At 35.8% G+C, this 13,065-nt stretch overlaps 1 protein-coding gene across 5 annotated transcripts in view; it reads right to left on the reverse strand.

Annotated features, from left to right (window-relative positions):
• The window catches only part of Ryr2 (ryanodine receptor 2), a 737,098-nt gene that overhangs the window by 159,337 nt on the left and 564,696 nt on the right, over positions 1 to 13,065 (reverse strand). For all 5 annotated transcript variants that reach the window (XM_045151997.1, XM_045151996.1, XM_045151994.1 and 2 more), the window contains 6 exons: positions 12,194 to 12,357; positions 9,948 to 10,026; positions 7,557 to 7,646; positions 6,302 to 6,439; positions 3,686 to 3,763; positions 2,779 to 2,854 (listed from right to left, as the gene is read on the reverse strand). In XM_045151997.1, coding sequence (XP_045007932.1) covers positions 2,779 to 2,854; positions 3,686 to 3,763; positions 6,302 to 6,439; positions 7,557 to 7,646; positions 9,948 to 10,026; positions 12,194 to 12,357 — 625 coding nt within the window. The remainder of the gene's footprint in view (positions 1 to 2,778; positions 2,855 to 3,685; positions 3,764 to 6,301; positions 6,440 to 7,556; positions 7,647 to 9,947; positions 10,027 to 12,193; positions 12,358 to 13,065) is intronic.

Consider the following 13,065-nt stretch of genomic DNA (forward strand, 5'->3'; position numbering starts at 1 on the left):
GAAGAGCAGGAAGTAAACAAAGTAATATCTATCACTTTAAAATCTTAAGAATGGGCTGGAGAGATGACTTTGTGGTTAAGGCACTTGCCTGCAAAGCCAAAGAACCCAGGTTCAATTCCCCAGGACCCATATAAGACAGGTGCATGCATATAGAGTCTGTATGCAGTGGCTGGAGCCTCCAGGACACACATTCTTTCTCTCTATATGCCCCTCTGTGTGTGTGTGTGTGTGTGTGTGTGTGTGTGTGTGTGTCTATTTATCTCTAAAATAAATAAATAATTTTTAAAACTTCAGAATACAAAGTGTCTTTTACTGTGAAACTTTTCTTACTTTACTGGCTGTCTGCTTAAATGGGCAGGAAAAGCACATATTTTGGAGTCAGCCAAAAGACTAAACTTAAATCTTTGTTGTACCTCTTAATGGCAGTGTTCCTGCAGGGATTCCATCTTGCTCTTCCGCCCCTCATCTTTCCCACAGATCATGTGCATGTCAATGTGCTAAGGAGAATGGAACTAGCTTTTTAGAGGGGAAAATGAATATGTAGTAATTCCTCGGATGCTTCCCCAGACATATTCACATTGGTTATGTCTTATGAAGTTGTTCATACAGACAGCTAAGGAGTGCTAGGTGATGGTCAAGATGATAGCAAGCTTTTGACATTTTGCACTAGTTCAGGAGCAACGATAATAGTTTGGAGACTTTAACTTCTTTTATTTCTATTGTGTTTTTTTTTTTTTTTCTCTTAATCACATTACTGGGGATTGACTTAAGAGCATTGTGCATTCTAGGAAAGTACTCGAGCACTGACCTGCACATCCAGGCCCCACTCCTTTATTTCTATTAATAATGCTTGCATTCATTACAATGTTTAGATTTCTATAACCAGGTGCATCTAACCAACAGATGCAGGGATAATGAATAAGATTAGAATGGTTATAAATGAAATTGTGTGTCTGAGTATTTCTGATTTATACAAATAAACATGCATGCAAATGCAGGCCCACACACTCACATTCCAATATGTGGTAGGCTAATACAAAATAAATAATAAAAGAGGCCATTAGTATACAATACATCAAAATGAAGAAAAGTTATGCAAATTAATGATGAAAAATTTCCTAAATGACTAAAAGAATATTAAGTCATTTTAATGCTTTAAAACAGAGAGAAAGAAAGGATACAAGTTACTATGGAGGCTACAGGTCAAGGCTTTTCTGGCCTACAGAATGAGTTCAAGGCCAGCCAGAGCAAATTAGTAAAGCCCTATCTCAAAGTAAATAGTAAGAAAGATGGTTTAATAGTTAAGGTGCTTGCCTGCAAAACAAAAGAACCCAGGTTCAATTCCTCAGAACCCACATAAGCCAGATGCACAAGGTGGCATGTGTCGAGTTCATTTACAGCAGCTGGAGGTCCTGCTGTGCCCATTCTCTTTCTTGCTATCTGTGCCCCCTTTCAAATAAATAAAATATTTTTATGAAAGTAAAAATATGGGCTGTAGAAATGGCTTAGCAGTAACGCACCTGTCTGCAAAGCCTAAGGACCCAGGCTACATTCTCCAAGACCCCAGTAAACTAGATGTACAAGGTGGGGCATGTATCTGGAGTTCATTTACAGTAGCTAGAGGTCTTGGCATACCCATTCTTTCTCTATCTGCCTCTTTATCTTTCTTTCTCTCTCTCTCTCAAATAAATGAATAAATAAAATATCTTCTTAAGAAACTAAAAAAAAAGGCTGAGACTATAGCTCAGTTTCAAAGCATGCACAGCCTAGCCAATGGCCTAGCCTGCACGTAGTCCTGGGTACTGTCTCCAGTACTGAAAATAAAAATAGCAAACACAGCATGAAAGACACAATAACATAAATGAATGGGCAAAAGAAAAAAACTGAAATAAATGCAATAAAATTAATGATATTTGTGTTGAAGATGAGGATCATGGTTGGGGAGCTAATTAACATACTAATATCCCTCTCTGACAAGTAATAATTCAGATACTTGTATACTAGTATCAGATGCTTGAATGTTCATATACATATAGACATTTCTGTGGTTTGAATGTGAAATGTTCACTACAGGATTATGTGTCTGAACATTTGGCCCCTAGCTCTTGGTGGTATTTAGAAAAAAATTATAAAACCCTCAGGATATGGAGCTTGGCTGGTGGAAGTGAATCTAAGTATAGGTCTTGAAGTAACCTAGTCCAGTTCAACTTCCTGTTCAGTCTCTCTGCTACTTAACCATGGATACACTGTGACCATTTGCCTCCTTCTCCCACTGTCATGTCTTGCCACTCTGATGGAATGCATCCCAAGAAACTGTAAGCCAGGACAACTCCTTTCCTTCCTTAAATTGCTTGTCATGTGTTGATCACAACAAAGAGAATGTTACAAAGACAGACATCTATATGGTAAAATGGATGAGAAAGTCATTGAAATTCTGAGGCATAGAATCTAGGTGTGGACAAACATACCTTTAATCCCAATGCCCTGTACTGTACTGTAGGCGAAACCCAAGAGTTTGAGGTCAGCCTGGGCTACAGAGAGAGTTACATATTAGCCTGGGCTAGAGCGAGCTCCTGCCTCAAAAATATCTGAGGTACAAGTAAATATATATTAGTAGCTAGAAAAGTATACAATTTCCACCATGAACCTAGTGCAGGCACATTGGAAACATTCTTATTATGTATAATGAGTTTTGTGCAAAACAAGAACAATTAATGCCATCCTTACTCTACACTCCCATAGTAAATGCAATTTTTAAGAGTTTTTAGGAAATATTACCTTTGGACTCCAGCTCCATTTTCTTCTTCTTTGCCCATATATTGTGGTAGTTTTCAGCCATCATCTCTGCCATAGCCTAAAATGCAGAGAATAATTAGGAGCCAATTTACAATTCAGTAAGTAAAAGATAATATATAATACCAAAACATGTCTTAAATGAGTAAAGTGGAGTATCAGTGCTAAAAAAGAACACTTAAAATACAATGAAACACAAAATTCTTCTTTGTAATTTGAATACAGAGGCATTTAAACTTAATTATCTGTAAAATTCCACAGTAAATACATAGCAGAGGTGTTCAAGGTGCAATAGGACAGGATGGCAAGAGATTTCATCACAGTACTCAAAATAGGATGTATTTAAAACTTATGAATTGGTGCTGGGCTGATGGGTAAATGTTCTTGCTTGTATAATCTGCTGGCCTGGCCTGGGTTCAGTTCCCCAGTACCCATGTAGTAAAACCAGATGCACAATGTACTGCATGCATCTAGAATTCATTTATAGTGACAAGCATCCCAGATGTACCTTTCTCTCTCTCTTCCATCCTTCCCTCCTGCTCTCCTGCCCTCTCTCTTTTTTCAATCGCTCCCTCTCTCACACAAGTAAGTACACATTTTTTAAAAAAGAAAAATAGAAGTTGTTAACTGGTTATTCTTCAAATTTTGTAATTAACTTTTCAGATCACAGGGAATACCCGACACCATGGAGGGGGAAAGCGCAGACTCGGGGTCTTACTATATCAGCTTTTATGCTACTAGAAAATTTAGGCTACATAATAGGTACAAACCCTATGGACTCATATGACCACCATGCTCAAATAAGTCATAATGCAAAATACACAGGGAATGTTATGGTACGTAATTCTACAAATAAAATTCAGAGAGAATTTTACAAAAACTGAATACTTACATGGAGGTCTCTGGATAGTGTGACATTGCTCATATCAATGGCTCGTGGGCTATAACCATGTGCAGCATCTACAGAGACCTGGATTGTATATATAAATATAGTTTCTCATTAAAAACCATGTGGAAAGGGTCCTAAATGAAACTTTATAAATATAAGGCAAATTTCCAAATAACATTATCTGAGGGAAAACATGGCAGATATCAATACAAAATGACTTCACAGATATATCTAACTAATTAAATTACATTTGTGATTTGAAAGGTACTTATGATTAAATAATTCTTTCCAGTATTGTATTGATAAGCCATCCAGTAATTAATAATCAAGGAATCAACAAAGTGTATAATGAACCCCAAATTGTGAAGTGTCCCCTTATGCAAGGTGGACTTTAAAGGTTTCTTATAAATCCTACATAGCTGCAGAAAAATTTCTTCTTTCTTACCTAGCAGTAAGCTATCAAAGAGGTCAATATTCACACATATCTTTCTGGGTTAACTGATAGGATAAAGAGAACTAATGTTGTTTTTTATACATATATGTATGTAATATGTATGTATATAGTGTGCATGCATGTATATGTGTGCTTGTATGTATGTGAGAGCATGCATATGTTAGGTGCATATGCATATGTGTACATTTGCATGTGGAGGCCACAGGTAAACAGCACAGCTGAATTTGAAAGTAATCCTAACCTAAAGCACTGCTCAAAGTCCTTAAAACAGTATTTAAGGTTTTGCATGACTAGGTCCCTGAGATCCCCGTAACTGTCTCCATATTGCCCATCTGACTCCAGCCTTCCTAGCTTCCTCATTGCCCTTACCCCAAGCTACAGTGTAATATAGCAAAAGTGCACCTCTTGGAGTGCTCTGCATAGCTCAGTCATCACTTTCAGATATGTTTATTCATTTATCTGCTCAATAAAATTGAATTCAGTAGCACAGTTGTAGCTCACTGCCATACAGTTCCATTCTCCCTTGGAACCTTAGTTAGCCTTTCCTGTTAAGACATCTGCCTACCATAATGTACCATAAGCTATCATGCACTAAAACATTACACATGGAAGCTCATCATTCCTTCCACATTTAGAATGTAGATCCAAGGGAACAGATTGCTATATTGTTTGTCAGTCAAAAAAAGCTTAGAATAATGCCCCAACCATGATCTGAAATGTATATGCTGCCAGAAGACTGTATCATTCATCTCCCTAGCCTGCAATTTGATTCTAGATGGATAAGACTTTCCACAAGCAGGTCCTTCCCATCTTTCTCAGACTGTAGTTATTAGCTTACTTTATTCATTTTTAAAAATAGCTTTATCTTACATTTGTACTGTATCATAGGGAATACAAAGCTAAAAGTTAAAATGTGAGAGGGAATAAAAAGTTGCAGTGAAATCTATCCAGATGGTCAGAAAGCTAATTACGAACCATGGGGTGGTGGCATAAAATGGCCCTTATAGGGTCATGTGCTTAAACATTTTTTGGTAGCTGGCAGTGCTATTTTTGAAGGTTGTGGAAACTTTGGAGGTAAAGACTTGCTGGAAGAAGTAGGTCACTAAGGGGTAGGCCTTAAGGATTGGCAGCACAGCTCTACTTATTCCATGTACTCCTCCTTCCTTCCTGGGGACACAAAACCACCAGCTACCTCACAATTCTGTCATCATACTTTTGTGCCGTTTTTTGTTCTTTGAACTGTAAACCACAATAAGCCCTTCCTACCTTTAGTTGCTTCTTGGTCAAAACCATGAGGAAAGTAAAAACACAACATTCCTTTATGCTTTCTCTACTTACTTCTCACGACTAATCCAGTCAGTTTGAGTACACTCTAATCGCATGTGCTCTCGAATTTTTACTGGCATTATTTGTGTCTTTATGCTTGTTTCCCATATGAAAATTACAAAATACTAAAGTGGTAAATTCCTAAAACCAAGACTCATGCCTTCCTGTGCTCTTCATTATAGACAGAGGAATTAAAAATGTTATTGTCCCACCCATGGTAAGAATTATGGTTGACCAATATTGAAATATATGTCAGTCATTCTGTGAAGAGAGTAATCAACATAAAACATGTTATCCTTCCAACAGTCTTTGAACGCAGTTGCTCTTATTCAAGCTGGAAAACCACAGTAAAGAGGGTCTTATCACTGTATCTAAGCACATACAGCTTACTACACCATAGGGTCTAGATTTGGACCCCCGGTGCCATGGCCCACAGAAGCCCTAACAGAGACAGGCTTTATAGGTAAACTTCAGGAACTCAGAGGTGGTTTCTACTTTCTATACTAGCCAAGATATATAGATACCAGGACTTTGATCATGCTTCAAGCTTCCTTTAAAGGTAAAGTAACAGTCTTTTACTTCCCCTTTAAAATTGTGTTAGCTTCAAATGCTTAAAATTATTTGCTTTGAAAAATCTAATAATTAAAGTAATTGCTATTGTTTTGTTATTATTATTATTCTTTGTGATAGGGTCTTGCTACACTGCTAAGGCTAATATCAAACTCCCAAATCCAAGTACTACTCCGGCCTTAGCCTCCCACATAGTCAGGATGACAGACATATATGCCCATCTATAATTATTATATAAACAACAGTTCATTTGTTATTGTGATTCTTACTTGGCTTGTCTGAGATATACGACGAGTTCGGTTATAAAGAGCCATACTGTCTCCTTCTCGGGTCCTCTCAATTCTCCAACCCCAAGCCAGCATTGTTTTTAAAGATTCTTTTATTGGCCAACGATAAATTTCTTTTTCCTAGAGGAAAAAGAAAGTATTAAGAGTATTATAAATCACAGTGAAAATGAAAAGCATAGAATGATTTGTTCTGAAATACACTGCCTTCATTTAAAAGCTGTGTATCATAGGTTGTTATAAGTAAGACAAAAGTAAAATGCTAAGAGGGAAACTATGCTGAATATATTCTCACGAAAGCTACTGCAAAGGGTCCTGGGTCCCAGCACAATATGGCAGCCAGTTTCCTTTGGCTCCCCAGATCCTCATACCTTCTGCAGGTACCAACAAGGAAAAACACAATGAGTAAAATGTGAAAATAACTGGAGACATTCAAAACTCATTAAAGTGCTGGGAATAAGTGACTGTTGAGTGTTCCATATAAATGAGGCATCTCTATTACACCCTCTAAGGCTTGGGAAGATTGTGCTAGCGGAAGAAGGCCAGAGGATGGGGAGGAGTATTTTGGCATGATGTTTTCTAGATATGACATGGCCTAGATATGACATAGCAAGCTCCTTAACATTTCATATGGATGATGGTAGAGAGTAAAATTAAACATCAAAGTAAAAGAGGGACTAGTTGGAGAAAAGAACAGGTTCAGTGGAAGAGGACAAGGACAAAAGAAGGTAATTGGAGAGGATTCTTATCAAATTTCATTATATTCATATATGAAAATTGTCAGTATTTTTAAAGATGTGAAAATTATGTGGTCCAGGTGTAAAGGATTTTCCACTATCTGAAGAGAAAAGTATTCACAATCAATATCATGCTATAAAATGTTTTATTAAGCTATATTTAAGATATCCATTTTCTCTCTGATAAGTAAAATATATGACAAACTATCTATAGTAAGAATATTAGATATTAGTTTATCATCCCTTACTGAAAACTTCTTAAACATAATATTTTCTGAGGTTCTTAAAAGTATGGGAGACAAATAAATATCAAAATGAGAGGAAAATATTAAAAGGAAAGAGAATACATTATAAAATACAATAAAGGGAAATGGAAAGAAAAAGACAAAACTTAAGATAAATACGGGAGCTTTAAATAAAGGTGAAATGAAGATTTTAATAATAAAATATACAATAAAAATTTCCAAAATTAATACTTCATAAACTTAAGTAAAAACTCTCACCTTTTCAGATAAGAGTTTATATGGCTTCATTAAAGGCTGAATCTTAGATGAGTCTGAGTATATTTCTCCATAAATCCATCCATTTGCCAACTGAAATACAAACATCAATAATAGTTCTGTGCAATTAATTTTGTGAGTTTAGGTGCATATATGATTAAGTATTTGTTTGATAAAATAAGCCAAAATGGATAAGGTTGATTTTGTTTACTTTTATTTTTGACATACTAGGGATTGACCCCAAAGCTTTGTGTATGATGAGCAAGCACTCTTCCATTGAGCTATATTCCCTGCATTCTTTTCTTTTTACTTTGAAACAGGAACTTGCTCAGTTTGTCTAGGCTAGACTTAACCTCATTCTGTAGCCCAACATAGGCTAGGAAACTGCAGTTCCTCTTCAGCTTTTTGAGTATCTGGGGATTACAGGTCGGTGCCACCTACCCTGGGTGAGGTAAGGTTTAACTTTTACCCACTATAAGTCTACAATAAGGAATTCCAACTTTAATCAAAGTTTGATCTCTGGAACAAATATTTGTCCAGAGATTAAAAGCACTAACCAAAAAAAAAAAAAAAAAAAAGTACTGGTAGTGGTGACACACGCCTTTAATCCCAGCACTCGGTTGGGAGGCAGAGGTAGTAGGATCGCCATGAGTTCGAGGCCATCTGAGACTACATTGTGAATTACAGGTCAGCCTGGACCAGAGTGAGACCCTACCTCAAAAAACCAAAAAACAAACAAAAAAAATCACTGTGTCTTTCTACAACAGACCAAGGTCTGTGGGTGTGCCAATTATGCAATCTGCAACAAGGAAGCTCCAGAGACTAGTAGCCTTATATTATTTACCCTGTTAACTCTTGGGTCCTAGCCTTTGAGGTTTGTCAATGAAATGCTCATATTAAACAGGAGAACTGGAGTATAATATTTCCCATTTGTCCATTTCTGTACCACTACTTCTCAATGGGTTTGTTGTCCATTATTTTGCCCAAGTGGATTTAGCATCATTCACTTATACCACTCCATCAGCCTAGAGAACCGAGAAACTAGATTGGACAAGATGAGGACTGTTTCTCTGTTGGTTTTGTCACTATCACCAGTTCCATTCACTTGGTATTTAATGGAGTCATGATATCATAGAGACCCATGGTTTTCCTTGTCGGTAGTTTTATTTTTTTTTTAATTACTGAATTTTTTCTTTTTTTAATTATTAATTTTGCAGTCTATGTTTTATTTGATTTTACTTGGTATAGAATTTTTAGTCTATCTTCATACTTTCAGCTTATCATTGCTTTTTATTTAAAATCTTTTTGTATCTAGTACATAATTACTTTTTTATTTTTTTATTAATTAGTTTTGTACTCAGTGAATATTGAATTTTTAATTAGTGAACAGAGAGTCACATATTTATCATAAAAATAAACAGAACAGGGCTTCCTGAGGGAGGCAGGGACTCGATGATCATAGCACAGTGGGAATCAGAGCACAAAATGTAGCTGGCCCTGAACTATGACTGACCTAAGTGTCCTTTGGGACCTTGGCTACAGGGTTTTCACACAGCAGAGCTGCTTATGTTTATGTCAGATTCTTGTGCATATCAACTCAATTTCTCTGACATCTATAGGCTCACCATCCTCTCTCAAACTAAAACTGTGCCCAATTCAAATGGAACCAACATAGATTTTGACTGTTTTTGTTTTCTCATTGGACTGTTGTCCTTGAAAGCAGAAAAGAAACAGCTGATGTGGTCTGTTTTTATGGGGCTATATATCTGCTTGGTAGTAGACAGTACAGCAAAACTATGTAACTGAGCTTCGTTGGGAATTTCAAAGATTGTTCATCTAATATAAAATTATTTATGAAGTCAATGTGTGTTCAAAACGTGGATTGTAGACTGAGTGGTCACTGCTTCCTCCAGTGACCCCATGTGGTTGTTAATTTTTACCTCATGAACAATATGTATCTAGAAACTATGCTCATGATTTAACAAATCAATCTTTTAAAATCATATAATTGTGCTTTTTTTTTCTTTTGTTTTTTGGGGGGCAGGGTTGCACTCTAGCCAAGGCTGACCTGGAATTCACTATGGAGACTCAGGGTGGCCTTGAACTCATGGAGATCTTCCTACCTCTGCCTCCCAAGAGCTGGGATTAAAGGCATGCTCCACCATGCCCAGCCAAAATTGTGCTTTTTTAGTGAACATAAATATTTGTATTCACATATACATCATATTTATGTTATGGCAGAATTAGCTAAGTAGTATATGAACAATTTGTGATGAAATGTTCTTCATTAATTTAGATGAAGCACTCCTTTTAAATGAAGCTGAAATGGACAAAAATATTCTAGCAGTGATCAGCTAATAATGGTGACCTTGAATGAAATGGAATAAATTTTACCTTATCCATTGACCATTTATCATGGGAATGTTCTGCATATTTGTTAATGAAGTATTCCAACTTCTCAGGGATTGTAATACTATGAGGAAAATAAAGAAAAACAGCTTAAATTTTACAGAATTTACAGTAAATCATATTAATAATTTACTGACAGCTTATGAATGATTAAATCCCATTCAATGAACAACTGCTAAAAAAAATTTTTTGCCAAGTATCAGTTTTTTCATAATTCACAGTAAGTCAAGCAGTTCATGCTTTATGTAATAATCTTAAATTGATGCATCATTTGTGTATCAGTATAATTGAGTATGTTAAAATATCCCAATGTTAAGATACATTCAAAGATGAAGATTGTTTATTAAAAAAAGAGAAAAACAAACCCTAAATCCAGACATGGTTAGACTCAAGGTTATAGACACACATCTCTCCAATATTATTGTTTTGAAGTTATTTTCTCTTTTTGACCTGTCTCTGGTGAAGCCCTGAATGCACAAAACACTGCTGACATTCAGCCTGTCACATTTTAGAAATTCAATCTGCCAAATTTTAAAACTAATAGCATACAATTAGTTATGTTAATAATTTCTAATATTAATGATCTACATACAACTTTATAAATATTATTGGCACTTCTACAGAGAAAAGTAATGAAGAAATTCATGTTTTATAATTTGAGCACCATTTATTCTTGACTTTTTAAATGTTTAAATAAATATTTAATGCATTCAGCAGATGACAATCACAATTTATGAGAAAGTCTAATGATAAATGTAAGACTTATGAAGGTGCAGTATATCTATAAATAGTGTTAAAATACACATTTTATCCACTCATTAGTTATATATCTTATTAATAAATTAATTAATAAATATATCTTACTAAAGCAATGATCTTTGACAAGATATTTCTAAATACAACTTAATATAAAATGGCTTCATGTTCTATGCCACAAAGTTATCAGTTACCAAACAACACCAACACACTTAACAAGCAATACATAAAAGTCACACCCATGTAGAAATTAGTCATACCAAGTTAATTTTGAAAAAGAAAGCCTAGATAAAATATTGAACATGCACAACACTTGTTAATTAATTGGATTTCATTAATCAACACCAAAATCTTAACATTGTTCTGAGGCCATTTGAAAATCCTGGATTACACTGTATGTTAGCAAACCACACTTACCCATGTAGGAATATGTTTGGGCTACTTACTTGGGAAGAAATACAAAGGGTCAATCACATAAGTCAAACACTGGGGGTGGGACGATAGACATTTTCTCACAGAACTGTCATCAAATACCAAACATGTAATTTAAAACTCAGACTGAGGCTAATGTCATAACGCTTAGCCTCACATTCAGATATGATTTAGAAGCTAAAATCGGCTAAGGGAGGCCCCGAAGCTTCAACTTCAAATCTCAGGTAAATTCAGAAGTGGTGTGTATTGATCACCATGTGGCTACTTTTCTAAATTCCTAATCTTTGCCGAATATTCATGGAATCGGCAAGAGAAGAGTTATATAAGAGGAAAGCTTTTCTTGATGAGGAGCTTTTTTCCTACACCAAGAGCGCAACAATGTGAAGACTTCAAATACCTGAAGCAACCAAATATAACTTTTGTAAGACAAAGGTGGACATTTTTTCTATGTAAGTTGCTTCATAGTGTTAACTAATGTTTTGTCTTTGGTGAAGGGTATTGAACTATTCTGACTCCGTGTTAAATTTTCCACAAAAACTTCCACTTGATATCCCTTCAATATTCTGATGTGTTCTGTGATATGGGGTATCAGCAGCTAATGCTGGGCCTAGCTAAGATGTTGTAATGGGTGAAATGATTCCTTGTCACTCACAGGAACAGTCTTAGAGTAACTGATGGAATCATCCCTAAAATGCTATGCTGAGGAATAGTGTGGTTAATGATAAATGTTTTAGGTAAATTTCCAACTAAAATATGGCTAATATACTTTCTTGGTTCTTTTTATAGATATTACCATTTGATTGTATAATGAAGAGATTTCTCATTTTGTGAAGAGTATCCAAGAAGTTATATTTCTTCTATTTATAATATTAGTTATTATTATTATTATTACTATAATTTGATAAATTTAAGGGACTCCTATTTAAAGGATACCAATTCAAAGGGGGCATGTATTAGAGAAAGTTCACTTCAGTACCTTATTCAATTTCAGACTTCACACATCATTTACAATAAAAATCTGCTGCAATAGAAAGAGTCCATACTTTGAGGTATCAACAGGTTGTGGGTTAAAGTTCCCTTCAGAATCCATGGAAGACTGTTTTTCCATCATACTGACATAATTTGACTCCATGTAGTCTGGGGGTAAAGCTCCCGCAACTGCACTCAGGCAAGGCAGGGCCAGTTTGAAAAGTTCTTGTTCATACTTCTGGGAAGAAAAAGCAAATAACACTTACTATCTGTATGGCTCTACAGTAAAAGCTGTCAGTAGGATCTTTATGGCATATTATATTATAGGGAAAATCTGAACTACACTGGGTTCACTTAGCTTTCTGATAGTTATTCCTCTAGCAAATGGAACACACAGTGGCCTCATGTCCCAGCATACATAATAAAAGTTGCAGGGAGATTTGCAGCCATTGACTTTAAGGGTGATTAAAATCACCTACACTGCTGTGACCAAATGCCTGATAGAATCAACTTAAAGGAGGATGGATATAGTGAAGGCATTGGTGGGTGGGGGGAATCTGTTCCTGTCCATGGTGGTGGGAACCTACAGCAGTTGTCGCTATCTACCACCAACCAAGAAACAGAGAGTTTCTGTGGAAAGTGGGATTGACCTGTAATACTCAAAAGCCATTCCCCCAGTAGCCTACTTCCTTTTCATAGGCCCTGCTTCCTAAAGATTCCGTAAGCTCCCAAAACAGCATCCCCAGCTATGGACCAATGTTCAAATACATGGGCCTAGGAAGGATATTTTATACTCAAACTACTCTACCTTCTCCTTTATTTGAAGTGAGGTAAACATGAGTATTCTAAATCTATACAATGCCTTTGCAACATTTCAGCCTATGAAGAACATATGCCTTAAAATTATTTTGAGATTATTACCATACCACATTATAGTGCCTATAAA

Source organism: Jaculus jaculus, chromosome 6 (assembly GCF_020740685.1).
Source record: "Jaculus jaculus isolate mJacJac1 chromosome 6, mJacJac1.mat.Y.cur, whole genome shotgun sequence".
Classification (NCBI taxonomy): domain Eukaryota; kingdom Metazoa; phylum Chordata; class Mammalia; order Rodentia; family Dipodidae; genus Jaculus; species Jaculus jaculus.